This window comes from Chionomys nivalis, chromosome 4, assembly GCF_950005125.1.
Source record: "Chionomys nivalis chromosome 4, mChiNiv1.1, whole genome shotgun sequence".
NCBI lineage: Eukaryota > Metazoa > Chordata > Mammalia > Rodentia > Cricetidae > Chionomys > Chionomys nivalis.
Genome location: NC_080089.1, coordinates 57976809 through 58003572, shown reverse-complemented (window position 1 = coordinate 58003572; position 26764 = coordinate 57976809). Strand labels below are relative to the sequence as shown.

The window sequence follows — 26764 nt, the reverse complement described above, 5'->3', positions numbered from 1 at the left end:
GTGTTATATACATGGTCCATGTAGAGGCCCAGGTTCTGTCCACACTTTAAGACAGGGTCTCTCACTGGGCTGCAACTCACAAAGTGGGCTCGGCTGACCAATCCCTGTGCTCCAATGTTCTGCCTACCAGAGCTCTACCTGCCTTGCTTCCCCAGCACTGAGATTATAAGCTTGTGTCACCATACCCAAAGGTTCTGGTATAGAACCCAGGAACTCACACTTCTCTGCAGCTCAGCATGGAGCTTTTAAAAATGAATCTGCACATCTTACAAGACACCAGAGAGGCAAGATCTCTGACATACTTGTCAGAAAGTATCTGAACCTTCGAGCTTTGGAAGCTCTACCATGTCAGTACCCTTGAAGGTTTCCACGAAATGCTATTCTTTGAGCAAACCTCTGTGCTAATCCCTGAGGGTGTGGGGGGAGCAAACTCCCATATCCCTAGGAACTTAGAATCTAGAAATAGTTTCCTTGAGTGGCACATTATGTGGAACTCTGATAGCTGGTATGAAGGAAGTTTCCATGAAATACCTTGGAATGCTTTAATAGCCTGATTGAATGTATATCTTTAAATCACCTAACAAATTAACAGGTGTACCATTTTCCCTGTGCAGGCAGCAACAGCCCTCATGGGAGCCCCACCTCTCCTCTAGACAGCAATATGCTGCTGGTCATCATTGTCTCTGTTGGTGTCATCACCATTGTGGTGGTTGTGATCATCGCTGTCTTTTGTACCCGGCGTACCACTTCTCACCAGAAGAAGTAAGGATCCCTAAAATGTAACTTACACCCATAAACTTGTAGTATATCTTTTTTTGACTTTTTGTTTGTTTTTTGCTTCTTATATGTTGCTTATGTTTTTAGAGTGATGCAAAGAATTAAAGACCATAAAGTACATGAAGAGCCACTTTAAATTCAACAATGCCCCTATCATGGGAATGTCTTAGGGAATATGTATATTATGCAAGGTCCCACAAGATTTAAATGGAGCTGAAATATTCCTGCCATCTACTGAACACAAAGTTGAAGAGACAGGAAAAAATGAAACCATGGGAGGAGGAATAAAAAGACCTGCCAAGAAATTTAGTTAAGGTTTAACAGGCTTTTGTGAGCCTCAGCAAGCTCCTGAAAAAGTTTGAAAAGTGAGTGGGTTTAGGAAACTTGCTCAGCAGTTAGAAACATGTACAGCTCTTGTAGTGGACTCCAGTTCTGTTCCCAGCACCTGCTTTGGGTGGTTCACAGCCATCTGTAACTTCAGTTTAAAGGAATCTGACACCCACTTTTGGTCTCTGCAGAAGTGTACACATAATTAAAAATAAAAATCAGTCTTTAAAAAATAAAAAGTTTGAAAATATCTTCCCCTATCCCAGGCCAAAAATTTTGCATCTACAAGCAGGAATATCCTTGGTGTGCTGTTTATGAATTAAAAATTCTGTTGGGAAAAAAAAAATCTGTTGAAGAAAGGAGATAAACCAAACAGCCCACCATAGACATTTCTAAGTAGAGAGACCTGATCAGGAAGTGGGGCAGGTCCTCAGAAGGGCATCTAGAAGAAGGCACTGTCAATCATAGGAGACCACACAGTGGCATACATATTGTTTTCTCCAAAGACCTTCCAATAGGACAAGATATGGACAATGGACGTACAAGACAGTGGCATCAAAGATTTGATTCTGTGTACAGCCTGGGCTGATATGTATGTTTGTGTCCCGGTGTTTTATTGTTATTTTTAGTTATGTGTATGTATATCTATATGTAGGTATAGCACAGAGACCTCAGATACTTTTGGAACTGGAATTATAGATGGTTGTGAGCCAACTTACAGTAGTACTGGGAAGCAAATTCAAGTCCTCTTCAAGAGCAGTTTATTCTCTTAACTTCTGAGCCATCTTTCCAGCCTTGTGTCTTATTTTTTTTTAACAATAATAGCAACAAAAAAGTGTTTACAAAACTAAAAATATGGGCTGGGGAATGTGGTTCAGTGATTAAAGTGCTTAAAATGCAAACGTGACCTGAGTTTTAGTCAGACTCGGCAGGACACATCTCTGACTCCAGTAGAGTGGAGTGAAAGGGGGTGACAAACAGAGTCCTCAAGCTTGTTGGGTGGCTAGCCTTGCTGTCTGTGAGAGCTGAGGTTAGTGATAGACCCTGTTTAAAAAAATACAGTGTGGAGTATAGAGGAAGACACCAGGTGTCAATCTCTGGACTCTATACACGCTTGCATATATATGAAAGAAACAAAAAGCAAAACATTGAGTTGATAAAAATAAAACTTTAATGGGATGAAGAAAAAATAAATCTACTTTTTACCGCAAAATCCAGAAAGCACATCTGTATATGTACGCAGCAAGCAGACCACATAGAGTTTCTAGCAGACCTACAATAGGCTTTTTCATAGCCTGTGTGTCAGCCAAGGTGGAAGAAACTATGAACTTATATAAAATATTATAGCTCATAATTTAAAAAAAAAATTGAGACAGGCTCTCACTGTGTAGTCTTAACTGGCCAATAACCTGCTGTATAGACCAAGCTGGCTTTTTTTTTTTAATATTTATTTATTTGTTTATTATGTATACAATATTCTGTCTGTGTGTATGCCTGGAGGCCAGAAGAGGGCGCCAGACATCATTACAGATGGTTGTGAGCCACCATGTGGTTGCCGGGAATTGAACTCAGGACCTTTGGAAGAGCAGGCAATGCTCTTAACCGCTGAGCCATCTCTCCAGCCCCCAGGCTGGCTTTGAACTCACAGAGATCCACCTGTCTCTGCCTCTGGTGCTGGGATTAAAGGCATGTGCCACCATACCCAGCTAATGTATTTATTTCCCATACATAGGACAGGTAATATGCTCCCTTGTAACTGCTATTTGAATTATTTTATGTCAAATAGGTTATGTGAAATTTTAAATCTCTCTTGTCAAATAGCTTTCCATAGTTTATACTACAGACCTCTTCTAAGACAAGAATGGCTCCTTTATCTATGCCTCTTGTCTGCTTTTGATTATGGAAAACTGTTTTTCTTAAAAGCCTGAAAAACAGCTTTTTTAGAATGTTTCTGCAGGTTTCTGCATTTGGTGCTTCACTTATCTATCTATATGAATTTGCTCTTATATTTAATGTTAGTATTTTTGGGATGTTTAATAGTATATAAAAAAACAAAATTAAGCCAAGCAGTGGTGATGCACGCCTTAATCCCAATACTCAGGAGGCAGAGAGAGGCAGCAGATCTCTGAGAGTTTGAGACCAGCCTGGTCTTTTAAGGCAGACACACACACATAAACACTCACAATAAAGAGTTCCATGGTGCTTTAGAAGGAGTTAAAATTCAAAGTAGATAAAAAAAAAAAAAATAAGAGGGTCTTCAGACTGAAACAAGGAAAATAGGTTCTGTATTCTGTATTTGAATTTGCAAGTCCAACAGATTTGGGTCCCTTTGTTTAAAATAATTGCATCAAATCTTTGCAGCACTGCCCCTCAACTCCCCTTAAGCTGCTTCTGGGTGTTCTATTAGCCACTGAAATATAATGAGTCTTTCTTGTTCTTTTCTTCCTCTTTAATACTTGAAGTATCTCTTGTTCAGGTAGTGGCTTTTATAGCAATTTACAGTGTCAACATCAATAGAGAGTTTAAAGTTTAGGCCCTTGTTGTTTTTCAACACGTTTTCTTTAGTTCCCTGACTCCACAGATTACCCAAGATTCTACTTCAAGAAGAGAGAAGCTGTCAGATGATGTATTAGTGTATTTTGTGTTTCTACATTAAAATACCTAAGGGTAGTCACTTTGTAAACAGCTTTATTTGTTTAAAGATTCTGGTGGCCTGAACGGTCTAAATAGCATGGTTCTGGCATGTGGTCCCTGGCCACAGGATGACAGAGAAACAAAAAGTTATATACAAAAGAAGATCCCAGGAATGCATACCAGATTCCACCATAACAGCCTGCTATTTAGGAGCTATTCGAGTCCTGTGAGAACTACTTAGTCCCCTCCAAGGTGATGTCCCATTGACTTAATTCCCTCCTACTAGACTCCTCTCTTAAAGATTCCATTACCTCTTATTACCACTAAAGAGCTTTCCAGCACATAATTTTGGGGGAGACGAACCACATCCAAACTGTAGGAGATGAGAGAGCTACCTCTTCATATCACCATCTAACTAAAATTTTCTGAGTAATTTTTTGGTATGTTGAGGCAAGGTTTTACAGCAAGCTGGCCTCAAAGCTAAAACACTTACTTCACAGCCTCCAAACTGCTGGCATCACAGGTATGTGCCACTGTGCCCAGTGATTTTCAAGCTTTCAGATTAGGAATGCTCAGCCTATAATGATTCCACATATGACACAGTGGTCCTGTAAGGTCACATCACCTAGTGACAGAACAGCCGTGAAGGTGTACTCTGTAATTCACCAAACAACATGAGGGATTTATTTCTCCCCATCTTAATCATATGTGACTGCTAAGTAATTGCTGTACAAATTGTTTTTATACTATTGCTTCAAGAGTGACAAGGAAAAGTTCACATTCAGTGAAATTTAAAAGCAATATATTTACAACTGAAGTTGGTTGAATCTGAAACTGTGAAGCACAGGTATGCAGGTCCATTGTATTTGTTTCTACTAGCTTGGAGTCTTTTTTTTTTTTTCTTCACTACATGTTGAAGCTTTATTTGTCCTTTCTGTCCCAACCATTTCAGCACAGTTGCTCTCAGTGGATTACACACATTTCCTCAGAGCCTGAGTCAGGACCTCCTCTCTTCTCCAAGCCCTTCCACATGACCTCATGTGCCTCTGTGGTTTCATCTATTGTATGCTTCCCAGAAACTATTTCTATTTACAGCCAGGCCTCTTTCTTCTGAGTATCAGACGCACACACCCTGTTGCTTCTTTCACGTTTCTTCTCTAAACTCAGGGTGTAGCTTGGATGTGAATATGCCTACTTCTATAGGCTCCTGTGTTTGAACACTTGGTCCATAGCTAGTGGCTCTATTATGAAGGGTATGGATCCTTGTTGGAGGAAGTGTGCCCTGAGAGTTAGCTTTGAGGATGCCTCGCCCAGCCCCACCTCTTGGGTAGTCTCTTCCTTTGTACTTACAGGACCAGCAATTCTCTGCTGGCTATGGTGGGATGTACTCCTCAAATTGCAAACCCTCCCTTCCTTAAATTGCTTCACACCAGATAGCAATGGAAAAAGTACCTAATACACACATGTCCAAACCAAAATTCCTAGTGTTTTCAGTAAAATTTCTTCTAGTCTACTATTCTCAGTGTAAGTGGCCTGCGTCAGAAGCTTTGGCCTCACCATTTACTTCTTTTTCTTCTTTATCTGAACCCAGTCTGTGTTCACCTCTCACTCTATCATTTCTGACTCCTAAAAATGCCTTTCAAATCTGCCTCTTCCATTCCCACTGCCACAGGCCAGCACGATGGACTCTCTCCTGCCTCCACCTCACAAGCTCATTCTTCACAACATGGTAGGGATAAAGTTTTAACTCAAGATTGACCTTCTTTCTCTCTTGCTTAAAACCATTAAATTATTTCTCCTTTCTTATAGAGGGAAGTTCATATTCTTAGTACTGCTGTAAAAACTCTTCATGGTCTGGTCTTTGGCTGCCTCCTGAGCACTGTTTCCCTCATTCTCTTCATGGCTCGCCCTGTCATCACTCAGGACTTTACAGAATCCCTCTAGTAGGCCAGGCTGCTGCTCCACTTGAGGGCTTCTGCATAAGCTGATTTCACCACCTGGAATACACATGCTGTCCCCGTTAAGTCTCGGCATAAAAGTCACTTATTCTGCACATTCCCTGTCTACCTAAGCTCCAACTATTAAGATTAATACTTGGTGTCATTTTCCTCACTTGATCAAAAGTGCTGAGGACACAGAAGTGTAGCACAGGATCTGACAGAAACAAGGTGACTGGGAAAGTGAGTGAATGAGCGAAGGAAGGCACCACAGCATAGTGGGGACTGCTGTCACATTCTTGACGCCACCTATTTATAGTCCTGGTGGGGTCCTAGAAAATGACTCCCTCCATCCTCTGTTGGGCATTAGTGTTTACCTCTTCTTACTGTATTTTTACATCTTGTCCTTTCTCTGTCTAGTGGAAACTTGTAGAGGAACCTTCTGCTTTAGAGGTTCTATTTTTAAATGCTAGCTCACTCTCTTAATTTTAAAAAAAAGGACAATATTCAGATATGCTCTGACATAGTATCCAAATAATATATGAACAAACAAGACCACATTTACTATTTCCAGAAATAATTGTCTCTGATTTTTGTTGTTGTTGCTGCTGCTGCTGTTTGTTTCCATTTCTGCCTTTGTTTAAAGTATCTCTCAGGATACTTTAGAGAGTTTGTTGTTTTATTTTGGGTTGAAGTATTTTTTTGTTTTGATTGGGGATTGCATTTAGGATTTCCCAATGCTAAACATATACTCTGCTTCTCAGCTACATTTCCAGTCCCTCCTTTTACTTTTTATTTTGAGAGTAAATCATGCTAACTTGCATAGACTGCCCTTGAACTAGGCCAGGCAAGCCTTGACTATTTTATATTCCTGCCTCTGCCTCCTAACTAGTTGGGATTATAGGCCAGTGACACCATACTTAGCAGAAAATCAGTTTTAATCACATAGTGCTTTAACAAATATGTTCAAAAGAAATACATTTTAAAGACTACTCTTAATTCTGTGCCTAGGAAACGAGCTGCCTGCAAATCAGTGAATGGTTCCCATAAGTATAAGGGCAACTGCAAAGACGTGAAGCCCCCAGATCTATGGATCCATCATGAGAGACTGGAGTTGAAGCCTATTGACAAGTCTCCAGATCCAAACCCTGTCATGACTGATACTCCAATCCCTCGAAACTCTCAAGATATCACACCAGTCGACAATTCCATGGATAGCAATATCCATCAAAGGCGGAATTCATACAGAGGTACCATTTCCACTTTTTAAGGTTACCTGAATTTGACAATTCCAGTAAGAGGTTAATTTTAAAGAAATGTATATTGCAGGCACACATCTTTAATCCCAGCACTTGGGAGGCAGAGGCAGGCCGATTTCTGTGAGTTCAAAGCCAGCCTGGTTTACAGAGTGAGGTCCAGGTCATCCAGGGCTATTACACAGAGAATCCCTGTCTTGAAGGGAAAAAAAATGTTTATCTTGGGTTTTTTTATTTTTCTTCAGTATTTGATGAACAATAGCTAGCTGTTAGAGAAAGGGAGAGGTTATGTATCATTTACGAGCAGCCTTCTAGATATTTTTAAATCTCTTATCAGGCTTTAGTTGAGTATTTGAAGCACCTAATTCATGTGTGTGCATTGGGCTGTGTCCTTTCCTTTGGACTTCAGCTGTCACTGTGGCATTCAAAACCTCTGTGATAAGGATGCTTATACACACATCTCACTAAAGTACAGTGTGCACCATCGTATCATCTTTTTTGAATCTCAGCAGGAATTTGCTTAATGCTACAAATGTAAATTCCTTGGCTTGGTACATTGTTTGTGAATCGCAAAACCTTCACTGGAAATGTGTAACCGTTGAGGCTGCTCAGAGGCCTAGGGCGTACACTTACTACTAACCTCTATATTTTATGTCTAGGGCATGAGTCAGAGGACAGCATGTCTACACTGGCTGGGAGGAGGGGAATGAGACCAAAAATGATGATGCCTTTTGACTCTCAGCCACCTCAGCGTAAGTAGAAGCGTCTGTCTTCCCCCACTGCTACCAGTCTTCCATGTCATGGTGGGAAATAGCGATGAGTAGTCTCTTTAACTTCTCTTAATTGCAAGATACAGATCAACTGACAATATTGTGGCATCTTACAGGAAGAAGAAATAACAAAGTATTGTTCTGTTTCATAGTAAATGTTATTTTTGAGCTAGAAAAGATGGCTCAGTGCTTAAGAACACTGACTACTCTTCCAGAAGATCCAGGTTTGATTCCCAGTGCCAACATGGCAGCTCACAACTATCTCTAACTCCAGTTCCAGGGGATCCTGACACCTGACCAGGGGATTCTGGCCTTCACAGACACCAGCCATATACATGGTGCACATACGGGCAAAACATCCATACACATAAAAATAAAAATTAAATATTCTTGATAGTAACATTTTTTAAGTTATAGATAGATTCAAAAGCTAATTTCCCAGCTAGCAGGATGGCTCAGAGAAGAGCAATGCTTACGTGCAGGTCTAAGAACTTGAGTTGGTTCTCAGCTTCCCGTGTGGTAGCAAGAGAAAAACCAACTCTCAAGAACTGTTCTCTGACCTCTCCACCTGCATAATAGCACATACATTCTATAGCACATGTATGCCTACACACACACATGATCATTTTTAAAAAAATAAATTCTGTACTCTCCCAGGAGAGACAGGAAAGCATCTCCTGATACTGCAACTGGGCTTTGCCAAAAGTCATGCATGTGATCAGTACTGATAGCTCTGTGGGGTTTTAACTTTTTTATTTAGTAGACTTTATAAAGTTGTTTCAAAAATGCAGCATGGAGCCGGGTGTGGTGGCACATGCCTTTAATCCCAGCACTTGGGAGGCAGAGGCAGGCAGATCTCTGGGAGTTCGAGACCAGCCTGGTCTACAAGAGCTAGTTCCAGGACAGGCTTCAAAACCACAGAGAAACCCTGTCTCGAAAAACCAAAAAAAAAACCAAAAAAAAAAAAAAAAAATGCAGCATGGAGTTTTTAAAACATTTTTGCTCTGTTAACCCATACTTCATTTTGTCATGCAGTTATGTTACTAGAAGTCCTTTCATAATAATTGAAATTAAAAATAAGTTAAATGTTAGTATTGAGAATCAAAAGAGAGGAATGTGCTGAAGAGACGGCTTAGTGGTTAGAGCAGAGGACCAAGTTCAGTTCACAGCACTCCTATCAGGCGGCTCACAACCAACTCTAATTCCAACGGCAGAGGGATCTTTCACCACTGGCCTCTGTGAACATCGCACTCATGTGCACAGACACACACATAGCTTAAAGTAATAAAATTAATCTTTTTAAAAATCAAAAAGTGCCAAGCATGGTGATAAATACCTGTAACTCCAGTACTCAGGAGACTGAGTCAGAATGGAGTTCAAGGTCACAGTCAGATCCTGTCTCCAGATCAGGGAAAGACAAAGATGAGTCATCATTTTCAGTCTACTTTCTCCTTTCCCGTGCTTCTGTTTCAGTGTAAAAAGGCCTTTCAGATTAGCTGGCAATGTGGGTCTTGCAGTTAAGAGACTATATCGCCACATCACTCAAATAATGAGGTTAACCAGCTCTGAATGTCCTACACAGGCACCGGTGCCATTGAATCCTCTACTTGGAAAAGGTCTCATCCACACTTCTGATGGAAACTCCGAGCGTGCACGTTTGTCTTCCTTCACTCACACACCCTCACAGTGCACAACCAGAGAAGACACTAGATTGTAAAGGGAGATCAGCTCTGAAAGAATAAGGCTGTTTCAAAATAAGCAGTTTTTACAAGTAACTTAAGCTTAATGTCCATAGCAGGAAGAATGACTTACACTTGGAATCATACAGGGGAAAAACGTATTTTATGTGTTTTAATAGGTTTCCTATATAGATACCTCAAGTTTAAAAAACACAAAAAAAGAATAAATTAATCTACTTCCCTTGTTTTTGTTTTTTACTTATAAGAAGATGGTAATTTGAATGTTCTAAGGGCTCAGTTTCTACCTGAACTGGCTTATTTCTAAAACTTAAAAAATCAAACTATTTATTTAATATGTTAAAGAAAAAAGATACAATTCTGATTGCAATCATTTTCTCTCTTTTGTTTTAGTTGGTTGGTTTTGGTTTGTGAGGAAGAAATACGCATGAATACACAGTATTATGTAATTTGTGCCCAAATAGTTGGGTAGTTGTTAGAATCTTTCATTCAAGAATCTGAAACCAGCCGGGCGGTAGTGGCGCACGCCTTTAATCCCAGCACTCGGGAGGCAGAGACAGGCGGATCTCTGTGAGTTCGAGACCAGCCTGGTCTACAAGAGCTAGTTCCAGGACAGGCTCCAAAACCACAGAGAAACCCTGTCTCGAAAAACCAAAAAAAAAAAAAAAAAAAAAAACAAACAAAAAAGAATCTGAAACCCTGGCGGGAGGTGGTAACACACAGCTTTATCCCAGCACTCGGGCAGCAGAGGCAGGAGGATCTCTGTGAGTTCAAGGCCAGCTTGGTCTACAGAGTGAGTTCCAGAACAGCCAGGGCTGCTACATAAAGAAACCCTATCTCAAAAGACAACAAGAGAAAAAAGAAAGGAAAAAAAAAAAAAAGAATCTAAAACAAGGTGCTGGGGTCCACTTGGAGCTTTGAGAGATTATTTTTGAAACCCACCTAGCAGCTGTGCCCCTGGTGCATCCACATACCTTGGTCTGAGAAGCTGAGCAGAGCTAGATGGGCTTGCTGGCATAGGGATGAGGTCAGATCCAAACCCTATGCAGACCCATCAAGTTCCGGTTCAACTAACTTCATTCTATACCAACACATTCACTTTTTATTTATGTATTTGGAAACACTTGAAATATCATTTAAAACAAAGTCCGTTCTGGTTTTATTTCACCATCTGTCCCTAGAATGCTCTCAGATTGCACATCCTAGGTCAAGCTCTATTTTACTCCTTCCCCCTAGCCTGAATTGTGGAAAATACTGATTCTTAAGCATCTCACTTTGCAAACTACTTCTCTTGCCCCGGGGGAGATCTTGATCTGAGAATAATGATCACCCTTCTCAGCTAACTTTAATGGTTGTAATTTATTCCCATGGACCTGCTAGAGCCTCTGGAGAAGAAATGCATCTATTCCATGGTCTGGGGTTTCTCTTTCTAAGGTGATGTTGATAGCCCCACAAAGATCTGTGGAGATCCCACAAAACAGAAGATATTTTAATAGGTTCCAAAGTGCTAATGCAGTTTGATTATTAAAATTTATGAAAACCTTGTTTAGAAAAGGAGACGGGAATCCCTATGTTCCTTGTCTACCGTACCTGCATGTTTGCCTGTTTGGGCAATGTGCAGCTAGTTACCTTGATCATAAACATTGTTCTTCAGCTGCTCTAAAGCATACCTAAGAAAAATGTATTTTCTGACTCTAGGTGTATTGCTTTTTACTGTTTAAATCTCAAGTTAAACAGGAAGCTTTATTAAAGAGGCTTCATAGGAATTTCCATATGGAACCTATTCAGAACTTTCTTCTTTACTTAAATTGAATTTTTAGTCAGAGAAAGGGAAAGGAAACTAGGAACATCCATTTATGCCTTAAAATGCTAATGGGTAGACTGAGCCCCAGGCTGGACATAGTAAAAAGTGGTGCTGTGCTATTATAATTCATACTTTCATTACTAGATTGAGGTATGATGGTTAAAATTTTTATTTACATTCCTTTTAATATATTAAAGTTGATTAAACAGCTACTTATTAATACCCATTAATCAAGAGTGAATGTCATTTTAATTAATTAATTGTCATTTTAGCAGGACAGAAAAAATAATAGAAATATTTACTTATGGTCTTACATTTTACGACATTCAGATAGATATTGTAATAGTTGTGTGATTCATGTTTATAATAGAAGAATTCAGAAATGCAGATAAGGCAAAGAAAAAATACTTCCTTAATCCTAACACCCTGTTCCTGAAAAATTACTCCTGTTAACAGAATATATCCCTCAGACTTTCTTATTCTGTACAAATATAGAATATACCTAGAAATTTGTTCATTTGTTTAGTTAAATATAAAATTGATGGCTGATTGTCTAGCCACCTACCACCAAAAAGCCAAAGTAAAGATTTGGTTAAGAGGGAGGTGGGAAGGGTGACTTTTGTATGTGTCTGTGCAAGCATGTTAAGCATCTCTCTGTCTTGTGTTCATTCACAGCTGTGGTTAGTGCCCATCCCATCCATTCCCTCGATAACCCTCACCACCATTTCCACTCCAGCAGCCTCGCTTCTCCAGCCCGCAGCCATCTCCACCACCCAAGCAGCCCATGGCCCATTGGCACATCCATGTCCCTTTCAGACAGGGCCAATTCCACAGGTGAGAGATGAGGATCAAGCCCAGATGTTGAAAGCATTCCAAGAGTTGGCAAGTGGAAATGGGGAAGGACCTGCCATATATAGAAATTGTCACTGTTACTTGTTTATCATTACATTTCTGTGATGGATTCAAGTTTGTTTTCTGTAAGATCTACTGTATTTTTCTCCCTAAGTTGAAGTACTTACTCAGTGCAAGGTGTTATCTTAGTAAAAAGCAGCAGTAACTTGAATTGAGTAAGCTTCTCTTCTTCCAACAAGTCTTGCACCATTGTCCCTTTTTGCAACTTCAATTTTTTTAATTCTACCATTTGAAAGGGAAGTGTATTCAGAGTGGCTTTTAGAAACCAGTGGTTGCCTTTGTCTCAGTCACTCTAATGTTAGGGGTATCTGTAGGACAGTCATTAGGTGCAGGTTATTGCCCTATTGACCAGAATAAGGAAGCATCCAGGAGAGAGCAGGGCCACCTTAGGTTGCCAATAGACTGAAAGTTGGGGGAGGGGGGCACAGCTTCAAAATATAGGAAACTGGAATAACAGTCTTCTGTGTGTCTTAAATGCTTTGCCAGACAAACAATGGAAATCTTAAGACAGAGCTTCATCAGACAGTTTTAGGGAAGAAAGAATGAAAATGAGGAGGAAATAGCAAAAAGAATGGACTGTTTTGATCTTCTAGTGTTAAGCTGCAAATCCTAGTAACATCTTACATGTACCAACTACAATTTCATAATTTGAAATTTGCCTATTAACCATTATTACTGGTAAAAAAAAATGTTGGAAGTTCTAAGAAATGAGGAAAATTCTAGTGAGCTCCATTTTTTAAAGAGCCTCAAAACTTAATATTTAGAAGTTTGAGTCACCACTGCTTACAATCTCTCTGACCTCAAATTTTGATCAGTCATTAATACACCCAGAATACCAATGAAGGTCAGAGCTTTCGGGGCTGTCTGCAGGACTGTCTAGTGGCTCTCGGTGCTGCACTCTGCCAGTGTTATTTCTGGTTTGGATGGTGCTGCATGAACCCATGCCTGAATTTGGCCTGCCTAGTATCTCCTTCCAAATGTAGGTTTCAGATCTACACTAGGAATATATAGTTATTCCAGCCAGCTGCATGGGAACCAAAGTCTGTCTTGCAGACACAATGTCATAGAACAGTAAGTGCCAGAATCAACTTTTCAATCCAACCCTGCTCTGAGGAAGACAGTTTTGTGTGCCCAGTCACACTTGCTGTTTTGAAGGCTAAGGAATCTGGCCCACACAATCCTCATATAAGGAACTACATGAGTGTATGGCTAGCTCTCCTGGCCTGATGATCCCTCTTCTTCTTTGTCCTGGACTGGAAGTGGCTTGGGAGTTAGAAGACTGGAAGTTCTCACCAATCTCATCCAAGTATTCTACTCTTGTTGGTAAAGTTCTCTTCTATATGTGCTGGGACAGAAAGTGCTCTGGGAAAATAGAGAGAAAAATAAAAAATAGACCAGTTTCTAGAAGTGATTCAAGTTCTCCTGCTTTGTATTTCCCCAAGACTTTATGTCAGTAGAGCTTAGACTGCTATTTTCATAGCCTTGGGTTTGAAACTTGTACAGAACTGGAGCCCGGCCAAGTAGTTCCTGCTCTGGGGACATTTGCTACTACTTACCATGGGGAGAGCACTTTCTCTTTGACCATTGTGAACTTTGTGTGTTTTTAAACAACTCTGGAAAGTAAGGACTCTTCACCAAAGCAGAAGTTTTACAGAGCCTTGTATTTTAGTTAGAACTTAGTGTCTTAGTAGGTACAAATGATACTGTGTGAGAGAGCATCCTCCTGAGAATGCAGTGTGCTAGTGCCCTGCTCTGGAGGATACATGGCAACCCCAGTCTTTGGCAGCAGCTAGGCTGTGACTTATGCAAACAACTGAGCTTTCCTTTCTTATTTTCCTGCCATCTCTTTGTTAAAGATAATTGAGGCAGTTAGGCCTCTGTACACAGAGCTGACCTATCATATTTTCTGTTACCTCGTGATACGGTCAGAACTTAGACCCATTTCTCTCTCACAGCCTCTTATTTTCCTTCATAACCAGCTTCTACCTGTGCCTGGATCACAGGCACAGCCACAGTGATAGCTGACTTGAACAAGCTGAGAAGTGGCCTCCTTAGCATAGCCTTTAGAGGATGAGAAGTGTCTAAACCTGGCAAGATTGTTCTAGCCCACTTGGAGTAGCAGTGGGAGACAGCACATGAGTGTCCATCTTCATCTACGTTAAAGAGGTGGTCTGTCCTGTCTCCTGAGAGCCTAAGGGAACAGACTGCTTTTTCACAAAGGCAAGGGAGTATGTTAGATTGCTGCAGATGGCTTCTGTGTTGTTTTTAAGACTGAGAACTCATAAAAATCAGAGGGAAAAAAAAAAAAAAACAAAAAACTTCAGACTATCTGTTGCAGCCTGTTCCCAGACTGGTCTCCTTGCCTCTTTTCTGGATGTGATGGTGGTTCTGCCCTGTTCACTTTATATGAAAATCTTCCTCAGTCCCTGGCATTGCTGTTTCTACTTTGCAGAGAGAGACAAGTGACTTTAGGTATAGAAAGACAAGAAATAGGTAGGGATTCAGAACCTGAACCTGGGAGTTAGAACAGGGACTCAAGCTCTACTCTATTGGGCCTTAATATGGGTAACCTGCTTACTTACCCTCCCAGTACCTCCCAAGTTACTCTGAGGAATAAATATAAAGTGCTTAGCATAGAATAAATGCTCAGTATCTACAGAAATATCCTCTCTGTTAAGGCCCTATGTTTCAGATCTTTTTATACATCTCATTTAATACTCAATGAATTATGTGTTTGTCTCCATGTTTTATAGATGAAACTAAGACTCAGCAATTCAGTGACTTTGCCATATGTGAATGAATGATCATCTAGTATTCCCAGAGTAGAGTATAGGACTGGCTGACTCCAGAGCTGGTGCTCTTCCTGCCCCACTGTGCTGCTCTCAGGACACTTCTCCCTCTTTGTACCTCTGAGGTTATTGCCTTGTTCTTCCTGAGTCTTCCGTTCTCCAGGCTGACCCTTCCTTTTCCCTTTGGATAAACATATCATTCATTTGAAATAATCTCCAGCTGTATGTAGACCTCTAGGCTACTGTGAAGCTTTATTGTTGTGTGCCAAAACCATTCACATTGGTGATGATGATGACTGTGCAGTGTCTGAGCACTGGCCTCATCTGCAGATACCACCAAACCCTTGTTGGCAAAGTTAATTCCTACCAGGTATGATCCAGCCTTTATTACTAGACATGGTTGTCTATGAAAGGCTAGTTTAGTTTCTAAGACTGTCAGTTGGTGAATGAAATTTGAAATTTTCTCTACACTAGTCTTAGGAGCCTTCATATTAACTCCATAATAAGTCCTTTACATCTACAAACTTAGAACTACCTAAGTATCTAAGTGAAAAAATTGAAACAGCTGGTTGAAACAAGATTGTTTTAGAATTCTTAGATTAGGCCATCCATTCTTAGCCTTGGCAGTAGTCCTGATCCATGTGTCTTTGAACTAGCACTGATTTCTTCAAGTGCTTATTGAACAGGTTTAGGGAATCCCTTGGAAGTGCCAAAAATGTGTATTTAATAGTAAAGAAATACTAATGTTTATGCTTTCTTGCTATAGAATCTGTTCGAAATACCCCCAGCACGGACACCATGCCAGCCTCCTCATCTCAAACATGTTGCACTGATCACCAGGATCCTGAAGGTGCTACCAGCTCCTCTTACTTGGCCAGCTCCCAAGAGGAAGACTCAGGCCAGAGCCTTCCCACAGCCCACGTTCGCCCTTCCCATCCATTAAAAAGCTTTGCTGTGCCAGCAATCCCACCCCCAGGACCTCCTATCTATGATCCTGCATTGCCAAGCACACCATTACTGTCCCAGCAAGGTGAGTGAGGAGAGCAGCACTGATGGAGACCCTTTGGCTCGGGTTTAGGGTAGAAGTCTCTTCCCACACCCCCATTTTAAAGAAAAGAAAATCAAATACCCTCCAGGTTTTCCTAGCAACTTAGAGAAGCTGTATGTCATCGCCTCCCTTTTGGGAATATGTATGAGCATAAGGTTTTGGTGAGAGGAGCTGAATTTTTAACTGTTTTCCATGTAGACTCCTTAGTGTTAAAAATCCAGTGACACAGGTTTGAGCAACAGAGCTGGTCTGTATAGGCCCCTGAAATTACCTTACTCTAAAAGATGCTACAGGGCTAAAGAAGGGCCTGGAGGTCAGGGCTGAAAACCAGGAGTCTCAAGATAGGGAGCGCTCATTGCCGTACTTCATAGTTCAGCCATGGACTGGCCATTGCTTATTGTGGTCTGTAATAACAAGTAAGTCTGTGGTTCTCAAATTTTTTAGTCTCAAACCTCTTCATCTCAAAAGCTACAGAGAACACAAAATAACCTTTTCTGCATATGGAGCGTGTCAGTATTTAGCACCAGGAACTAAAACATTTTTCAGTATTTAATTAATTCATTTAAAAGATAAATAGCACATTTTGGGGGAACCGATGTCATTGTCTTAGAGTTTCTCTAACATTGTTAGTACTGATTTGATGGAAGGCAACTGTGTAGAAGGAGCTGTGGGTTGCGTTCCTGCCACCCGGCTCCTGGCCGCCTGGCTAGCTTATGCCCCGAAATAACAACACACAAACTGTATTCATTTAAACACTGCCTGGTCCATTATATCTAGCCTCTTCTTGGCTAACTCTCATATCTTGCTTAACCCATATCTAATAATCTGTGTAGCACCACGAGGTGGTGTCTTACCAGGAAGATTCTAGTGTATGTCCATCTTGGGATGGATCTTCATCGCGTCTGACCCAGAGAAGAGAGGCATGGCGTCTGGCTCACTTCCCTTCTTCCCAGCATTCTGTTCTGTCTACTTCACTTACCTAATTTTCTGACCTATCAGACCAAGCAGTTTTCTTTATTGATTAACCAGTGAAACAACAGATTGACAAATAACCTTCCCACATCATTACTGGATTCTCATATCAGCTCCTACATTCAGTCTGCTGTAATCCATTGTTTTGTTTGTTAAAAATCCGTGTTACGTGTTAAAAGGGTCCCAAGGATTTAAGTAAACACTCACTGATACAGAACAGATGCTGCCACGATCCAGCTGCTGATCCAACTGCTCCTTCCTCTGGCCCCACCACCTGAGCAAGCGAGCAAGCAAGTGTAGAGTGAGAGAGCCCTCCCCTCAGCTTTAATCAGTTGTGTATGCAGACAAGAGATACTTTATGACTTGTAACCCCCAGAAGCCACTGGCTGAAGGGGTTGAAATCGCACAACAGATCTGCCCTCATAGACAGTAGTCAGCAAGCAGCAGCATACTTCTGCCACCTTTCAGATACTTACAGGCATTCTTTCTTGGAAAGAGGGACTTCTGTTTTTCCCAGACTGGTCTAGAATTCTCAGACCTCTTGTCTCAGTGTCAGGATTTCAGACACTTGCCACTAAATCCAGTCTGGGTATTTTCTGATATGATAAAAATGTGATAAACTGTAGTTCCTTAAAGGTTGGTTTAGACTGTGCAACCTGTATCAACCTTGGACTCCACACTCCATTCCACTACGTGGTTTTGATCTGGCTTGCACTTCAGATGTATAATACTGAAACAACACATTGGACATTTGGAAGAAAACCCTCCAAATATTCATATATTCCTTGCATATAAGTTTTCACAGTCAGGTGACAAGTTTTTCAAAATGTTACACTGAAAACTTTGATTTTTAACTATGGCGGTATTCATCATTTTCCTTACGTTTATAGCTCACTTATTTCCATTTCTAGAAAATATCTGAATGGCCCGTTTGCCAGTCATCTTTAAATGAAAAGTTTTGTTATTACATGCTAGAATTTCAGCTGGCAGTCGATCTGTCATGGTGCCCTTCTTGAAGACGGTGCCATTTGTGGTATACAGCAGGAACATTTACATTTGGTTACACACAGCATTTAAAAGTCATGTAGTTGAGAGTTAAGATTTAATAAAACAAATTTTTACTGCTTCATTAAGAATAATAAGCTGGCTTTTTAAATATAAGAACATGCCCCTGGATGAGTTCAGTTTATGGCTGCTGCCTTCATTTCTAAGGCTCTTAACAGTTTAACCCATGTTGCTGTGCACCCTAAAAAAATAAAAAAATGCAAAACAGGAAAAAGGCAAATGTTACTTTAAGTGGCATAATGAATGGCTTTGACTCCCAGGCATTCTGTAACCTTTGAGAACCATTGGGTGAGGATATTAGTTTTCTATCTTGGAGACCCTAGAACGCTCCTTCCATCTTGCTCCAATAACTTTTCAGAGCAGGATCCCTGTGTGCTTCCTTCACATTGACCACATTCAGACCTCTAGTGGACTTCTGAGGTCTGGGGTGCAACCTTAGCCACAAGCTGATAATGCCCTTTACCCCTCAGCTCTGAACCACCACATTCACTCAGTCAAAACAGCCTCCATCGGGACTTTAGGAAGGAGCCGGCCTCCTATGCCAGTGGTTGTTCCCAGTGCCCCGGAAGTACAGGAGACCACCAGGATGCTGGAAGACTCCGAGAGTGTAAGTTCATGGGGCCCTCAGCTTAGCCAGGATGACCCAAGGGGACTGCTTGCATGCTTTTGACTGACTGTACTGTTTTGTGGGCTCAGGTCTTTGCCACCCATAGTTGTAAAGCCATTTAATCACCCATTGGGCAGGTATCCTTGGGGCATCCCCACATTCTGTGGGAATTTGCTGTGGGTTTGGTTTGATTCCATACCTACTCGGATAGGTCTTATCGTCCCATCACAGGTAGTCATGCACATCTCTCAGTTCTGTCCCCTCTACTTGGTCCCTTCTCATTGTGAACCACACATGTTCCTTCACCCCTGAGCTCCACTCTGTGCCTTTACTGAGGAGGATACTGGAAAAGGAAGTACCTAAGACTGTTTTCAAACCCCAGAAACACATCTGCATTTCTAAATATGGGGTTCTCGAAAGAGAAAGCGTAAGCCCAGAGATGCCAGGGCACACAGACTATATTGGTCTGGTAGAAATCTAGAAGAGAAAAGCAATAGGGCCTCTGCTTTGTGAGTTCATTGTGGGCTGAGGGGTGTGTTTATGTAGGGAGAAAGGCATTGTGAATTGTCAAGAAATGCTATCTTTCTTAATGGCCTTGAGTATATCCTGCTGCTTCTGACTTTGTTGAGCTATCCTTGGTTTCAGTAGGCCAGCTTCCCAGGGCAGCTTTGGCCAGTCCACTTGGTACTCTGGGCTTTCCTTTCTGGACAGCTCTTCGGGTAATTCCCAGTAATGGTGTTCTCCCTTCTGTAGAGCTATGAACCAGATGAGCTGACCAAAGAGATGGCCCACCTGGAAGGACTAATGAAGGACCTAAATGCCATCACAACAGCTTGATGACCTTCACCTGGACATGACTCCAAGCCTGAGTCTAGAAGTCTTGGAACTTAACCTTGAAAACAAGGAATTGTACAGAGTACGAGAGGACAGCACTTGAGAGCAGGAGCCAGCAGACCAGCCAGTGCCTCCACATGGGGCTGGCTCCAGGCACAGCCACCTGCCTTCTCCTGGTCAGCCTGGATGACGCTTTTGTTGAGGCAGCTTCCCTTTGCCTGCTGATAGTCTGCAGGACTGGGCACCATGGGCCAAAATTTTGTGTCCAGGGAAGAGGCAAGAAGTGCAACCTGCCTTTCACTTTGTGGTCAGTGGCTGTGTCTTCGTGCTGCAGCTGCATCACGTTTATGGAGTGTAGACATTGGCATTTATATGTACAATTTTGTGTCCTATTTTATTTTATCTTAAAGAAAACACTATCAAAAGCCAAGGAAGTCTGTGATGTTCTCTGCAAGCAGTTGACGCTTGATTGCTGGTTCCAGTTACTTATGGAAAGTCATTGACAGTGGGGTTGTTTGACACCATTGACAGGGGTTGGCTTGTTTGGGGTTTTGTTTTTATTTTTTTAATTCTGAGACATTGCATCCTCTGCCAGCTGTTAATCCATCACTTTGGGGTTGGGGGACGTTGCATTGCTGTTTGTAAGCTTTTTTATTATTTTTTTATTGTAATTATTAAAGGCCTGACTTTCTCCTCTCATCACTGTGAGATTACAGATCTATTTGAAAGAAATGTAACATTGAAAAGACTTGTTTGTTGTTTTCTGTGCAGATTCAGTATTGGGGTGGGGTTGGGGATTGGGACTAGGAAATGGAGGGGCTGCTTAGGTCCTATGAATGTTTCTGTCGTTGTACATTGTTCAGAAGCCTGCAGAGAATGGAAGCAGCATCTTTAGTGTCCTTTCCTGGCATGTCCATCTTTTTTTCACTACATAGCAACTGGAGTTTTATTTGGATCTGGTTATAAATTCTTGTACGGTGGGTGGTTTTGATGATTTAGCTGCCCTGGTGTCTTGGTCATGTCCTTTTGGAATGTCCACACTGAGGACCCCAGTGATGTTTTTAGTTACTTGAGTGATGCCAAGTAGAACCAGAGCCTGACTGCTCTGAGAAATCAGAAAGCACAGGGTGGAAACCCCTTTGTGCTGCTGTCATTGGTTCTGCTTGGAAGGTTGGAAGTTAAGGAAGGAGCTTGGGTTTCTATTCCAAATAGGACTCCTGCTTCTCGGGAGTCCTCAGCCAGGAAGCTCTCGTTTCTGCATTGCAGAGGCTCTCCTGAAAAGCATCAACCAGGATGGAGCAGGATGGTGTGGTGCCCATGGGGCTTCCTCACATGTTTTGGAACATGATTCTGCAAGGAGCAGAGGACAGAGAGAGTGGAGAGAGGGTCAGTGGAAGCAGTCACCTCCCCTATCCCAGCAGCTCAGCCAAACCCCAGTTAGAATGAGGCAGCGGGAGATTCCAGATGTGCTGAGGATGTAGCCACACACAGAAGCCTTTGCCTTTGCAGAGTTTTTGTCTTTTTCTTTAAAGAGGTAAGAAGCTGAGGTGTGTGTTTGGTTTTGTTTTTTAATGTTAATATACAATGAAAAGTATAAGACTAACCCTCAGGCGTCTTCTTCCCCCAACAAATCCTGGAAGACCGTATAGAAAGTAAGTCGGGCTTGGACTTTATAGCCAGTGAGATTATTATTCAGACCACCCGTGGATTCCCTAGCCTACCTACCCTTGAACGTGGGTTATTTTACCATTTTTACTTTTTAACAAGGTGAACTCTTTGGGGGGGGGGGGGGGATATCTAACTCCTGCTGCTTTTCTAGCTGGTCACAGGATGGCACCAGGAAGGGTTCTGGGGACAACCAGTGTGCTTTGACTGTCCTACAGAAAGCAGTCAGCATTCTGGCCACCTGGAGGCTGGATTCCTCAGAAACTGTCTAGCCTTTGCCCACAGAACACTTTAGATGTTTAGGGCATTCCTTCCCATGAACCCCAACACTTCTGTTACCTCAGGGCCTTGGTACCTGGATACTGCCACAGAATTGCAATGCGGTGGTGGGGGAGGGACATATTTTTTAAAAAAGTAACTTAAAAGTTGGGGGATTTTTTTAACTTCAGAAAATGCAAAGCTATTCTGTATTACACCATTTCACAATTTCATACATGTCTTATATTTTCCTGTGATTCTGGAAACTAAACCATTGTGTGTCTTGTGTCCTAGTTGAGCTGTAGCTCAGCAGCTTCCTTCGGGAGGGTGTGGAACAAAGTGTCTGTTGCCTTGCCGTCTGCTCAAGGGGCCCGGAGGACTGCTGGGACTGGGTTCTGTACACACTTGTTTGGCCTTTTCTGTAGTTGATGCTGTAAAATCTCTATGGCTTTTTAAAAACAATTTCATGTTTTTATTTAGTATTGGAAATCCAATACACTTTTTTAATCCAATCAAACTGTGGTCTGGTCAAAAAGTTCTTTCCCTTAAAATGACTTTGGGATTCCCTGTTCCTAGCCTCCAGTTACCTCCCTGTGGCTCTAACTATTTTGGGGGTTCCTGTTCCTAGCCTCCAGTAACCTCCCTGTGACTCTAACTGCTTTGGGGGCCCCTGTTCCTAGCCTCCAGTAACCTCCCTGTGACTCTAACTGCTTTGGGGGCCCCTGTTCCTAGCCTCCAGTAACCTCCCTGTGGCTCTAACTGCTTTGGGGGCCCCTGTTCCTAGCCTCCAGTAACCTCCCTGTGGCTCTAACTGCTTTGGGGGCCCCTGTTCCTAGCCTCCAGTAACCTCCCTGTGGCTCTAACTGCTTTGGGGGCCCCTGTTCCTAGCCTCCAGTAACCTCCCTGTGACTCTAACTGCTTTGGGGGCCCCTGTTCCTAGCCTCCAGTAACCTCCCTGTGGCTCTAACTGCTTTGGGGGCCCCTGTTCCTAGCCTCCAGTAACCTCCCTGTGGCTCTAACTGCTTTGGGGGCCCCTGTTCCTAGCCTCCGTAACCTCCCTGTGGCTCTAACTGCTTTGGGGGCCCCTGTTCCTAGCCTCCAGTAACCTCCCTGTGGCTCTAACTGCTATAAAGACAGGAGTTGGAAATGACAGCCTGGGGAGGGGTAGCAAGTGATCCAAGAAGTATCTGACTACCAGCCCCAAAGATGTGTCTTGTTCTTGTCACCTTCCTGCTGCTGCTACCCTGAGGGACTAGGTAGCCTGAAGAATGACAGATGACACCAAAAGCACCCTGAATTATACAGCACCGGCTGAGCTGGTTTTCCTTGCTGGAGAGACTGCATTCCCTGTGTAAGATTCCTTGTATTCCAGGCCTGGAATAGTGCCCCCTGCCATCTGTTAGCCTAGATAGAGTGTGGTGTCCTTCCACCCCTGTGTCTATCTGCTCTGCTGCCATCTTGTTCTTGGAAACCTAGATAGCACCTACCATCCCCATTAGTGGTGTTGGGTTGGCCTCAGGATAAAGTCTGAGCCCCCAGAGCTCCCAGGATGCTTGTCTGCCTTCACCTCTGGTCCAGTACCAGATGCACTGCTACACCAGCATGAGAAAGCTGCCTGTATGGTTGTCTCCTCCACATCCATCCCTTTTCAGCCCCATCAATCACCTGAGCTATCCCCTCTGCATCCCTAGATGGCACTCTTGGCACATTTTCCAGTGCTGGCTCTGTGAGTCTTTCTGCAGGCATGTGGTGATCTCAATACAGCCAAGAATTTCTCACTGCTTTCTGACTGCCTCGGGCTAGATGCAGCCTCGGACAACAGCAGATGCCTTTCTCTTGGATGAGTGGACAAGCAACCCTAAAGATAAGGTCTGGGGCCAGCTGGAAGGCTTCACTCCATAGCTCCTCCGTACCTTGCAGGGACCCTAATTGGTCATTAGTGTTGTAGTACCTGGTCCCTCCCACTTGAGCACCTTTGCCCATTTGAAGCCCTAGCGTGCCCTTGAAAGATAAGCTGCCTGCCTTGCAGAGTCCTAAGAAATAATGCTGTTCCCACAACTTTGTTCTGAGCTTTCAAGACTGGCTCCAAGTTGAACAACATTGACAAAGCTCTGGAAAAAAGAAAAAGAGGAAAAGAAACAAAGAAGGGCTTCCCTGATCCATCAGTCATCCTCTCACAGTTTTGGCCACCTTCCTGCCAGGAATAGGAAGTACCATCTGGAAAGACTAGAGAGTATCAAGCCACCAAATGGTTGGTTGTGGCCATGTAGACAAGCAGGAAGCCAAGAGGAGCCACCTCTGACTACACTAAAGATCCCAACAAGTGCCATACTTAGAACTTTAGGTTTTTAGCAGCCAGTGAAAAGAAATCCTGGGATAGTAGGGGGAAAGGTATGAGATACTAACTGAAGGGAAATGTTCTAGTTTCATTCTGCTGCTATAATAAAAACACTGACCAAAAGCAACTTAGGGGAGGAAAGGGTTTGTTGGGCTTACAATTCCTAGTCCCAGCCCATCACAAGAGAAGTCTAAGCAGACCTGCTTGTTATTTCACAGCATGATCTTCAAGCAAGGAACTTGCTTCACCTGCAGGGAAGTAAAGAAGCATGAAAGATGCTGATCGCTGACTGGCCCCCAGGCCAGCTTATCCTCAGCTAGTTTCTTAGACAGTTGAGGACCACCTGCCTAGGAATAGTGCCAACCTGCAGTTAGCTGGGCATTCCTATAAAACTATGACAGTCCCCCATAGACTTGCCTGCTGGCCAATCTGATCTAGACAATTCCTCCTCCATGGAAACTTTCATCTCAGATGACTCGATGCCATGTCAAGTTGACAGTTAAAATCAACAAGGGCATAAAATAATACTTTAAATTCTCCATGCTATGTAATAGTGGAATAAAATGCTATTGAGGTGGCTCAGCAGTTCAAAGCACTGGCTGTTCTGGAGGACTCGGGTTCAATTCCCAGCACCCACATGGAGACTCACAACTCACTGTAACTACAGTTCCAGGGTACCTGACACCCTCATACAGATATACATGCAGGCAAAATACCAATGCACATAAATCTTTTAAAAAACATATCACTACACTTAAGCCCAGTGGCTAATGTTCATGTTAATATGTCCTTTACCCAACTTTCATTTGGGAAATGAAAGATCTAGAGCTGAATAGTTTACATTTCAGAGAAAGAGTAACTTGAAATTTCCTTAATTATGGGTAGGGTGGGCCTGGAAGACTGTACCTTTAAGAAGACTGGGGTGGTGCTCCTAAGGGGGGGGGGGATCAAGAAAAAAATGGCTTGAGGCATCTGGAAGAGCTTTGTAAAGTGAGAGAGAATCTGTGGTGTCTCCCAATGCTATTTGACCTTGTATGAAGTAGTTGCCTTGGAACTCCCGAGTCTTAAGTGACAGTTGCTCTGGGCACAAGGCACCACCCAAATTGAGATTAGAGCATCTAGACAACGAGAAGATGAGCATCAAAGAGCTTGGCATGAATGGGCTCTCTGAAAGCCAGACCTTCAGTTCAGAGTGAAGCTAAGAAATCCATGGTATCAAGGGGCGGCTCAAGACCTGTGCTCAGAACAGTTAGACCCTGGCCAACAGTGTCCAAGTCCTAAAAGGTCCTGGACTATGGCAGATCCTCGGGGTCCTAGAGCAGAGCTCTTGTCACATGGCTGCTAGGTGTGTGCACTCTATGAACACCTCTTGTCGATGGGAATGTGGGAACAACTTTAAGCTCTCCACACCATACTTCAGCTCATTGCTCAGCCAGTTGTCAGCCCTACCTCCCAAATGTCTCCCAGAGTGCCACTTCCTTGTCTGTTAAGCAATCTGGTGATGACCCTTAACAGCAGGTCAGTATCTTTTCTAACTCTTAAATTCTGTCTCCCTTGCTCAACATTATGCAGTGGCCTGCAGAATAGCTGTGTGACCCACCTGGCCTCTTCCCATCTCTTCTCCTGTGTGGCCTGGCCACAGAGCAGACTGCCTCTGCATAATAGACCTGTGTGGCCTCTGCACTGTTTCTTCTTCCTCTCTTCACCTCACCACTGGCTCCCTGTCAGTAGCTGTGTATTCATCTTTAACCAGTCCCCTAACCATTCTTTTTTGTTTCGGTTTTTGTTTCTTCCAATACTTAATGCCCTCCTTAAGGACTGACTATGTGTTTGAATTCTCGACCTTGGTGCCTAACGCACTGTAGGTTTTTACTAAATGAGTTTCCCCTATGAAAATGGTAAGACCAGGAGTCAGAGAGCTAATGCATCGTGACCCAGTGCTGAGGGAACTTGTCACAGCTCAAGCTCTTACTGAAAGGGTGCACATCCTTAGGAAGGCTTTGCAGAAGAAGTATGCCTGGGCTGAGTTAGAGGTGTCAGAAGAGAACCTAAAAAACGGAAGACAGGCAGGTAGGTACTTGACTTTACGTAGACGCCTGAAAGAGGGCAGCTCCTAGGCATCCCGTGTCAGGCCTATGCTCAGACTCTTGACACTGGGGTCAATGCTGAAACTCCAGCAGGCCAGTGCAGAGGCTGAGCTGGGTGCACAGATCTGGTTAGAGAGAGTAAGCTGGTTTTATCCACCCACAGAGTGTTTTCTGGAATACTCAAGGACACAAGACTGGATCCAGTCAAGATACATATGGCAGATCAGATGCTGCAGGCTGGGGGTCAACCTAGTAAGTTAAGGATAAAGTGGGTACCTTTCATGATCTCAAAAACAAGTCCTGAGGTTGGGGAGATGGCTCAGTAAGTAAAGTACCCAAGTTCAAATCCTTAGAACCCACATAAAGCTAGGCAGGTAGCACATGCTTATAATTGCAGTACTTCAGTAAGATAGAGTTCCCCCAAAACTCATGGTGTAGCTAGCCTGACATACACTGCAGCAAACAACAAAGAGACCCTGTCTAAGGAAGACCAGTGGATATTAATCCACACATCTTCAAACACCTGATTTTTGACAAAGAAGCAAAAAAAAATCATTTAACAAATGGTGCTGGCATAACTGTATATCAACATGTAGAAGAATGAAAATAGACCCATATCTATCACCATGCACAAAACTCAAGACCAAATGGATCAAACACCCCAACATAAAGCCAGCCACACTGAACCTCATAGAAGAGAAAGTGGGAAGTACACTTGAACGCACTGGCACAGGGAACCACTTCCTAAATAGAACACCAGTAGCACAGGCACTGAGAGAAACAATAAATGGGACCTCCTTAAACTGAAAAGCTTCTGTAAAACAAAGGACACAGTCAACAAAACAAAACGACAGCCTACAAAATGGGAAAAGATCTTCACCAACCCCACATCAGACAGAATTCTGATCTCCAAAATATACAAAGAACTCAAGAAATTTGTCATCAAAAGAATAAATAATCCAATAAAAAATGAGGTACAGACCTAAA

General features: G+C 42.6%; 1 protein-coding gene across 12 annotated transcripts in view; it reads left to right on the top strand.

The window, feature by feature from the left end:
• Neo1 (neogenin 1) overlaps positions 1-20128 on the top strand; it is a 171677-nt gene extending 151549 nt beyond the window's left edge. For 8 of the 12 annotated variants that reach the window (XM_057766515.1, XM_057766509.1, XM_057766508.1 and 5 more), the window contains 7 exons: positions 615-762; positions 6687-6925; positions 7591-7683; positions 11878-12036; positions 15670-15933; positions 18459-18595; positions 19349-20128. In XM_057766515.1, the coding sequence (XP_057622498.1) occupies positions 615-762; positions 6687-6925; positions 7591-7683; positions 11878-12036; positions 15670-15933; positions 18459-18595; positions 19349-19432 (1124 nt within the window). In that variant the 3' untranslated portion in view covers positions 19433-20128. The remainder of the gene's footprint in view (positions 1-614; positions 763-6686; positions 6926-7590; positions 7684-11877; positions 12037-15669; positions 15934-18458; positions 18596-19348) is intronic. The other 4 variants (XM_057766512.1, XM_057766513.1, XM_057766511.1 and 1 more) reach the window with 1 other exon arrangement.
• Positions 20129-26764: the final 6636 nt, after the last annotated feature.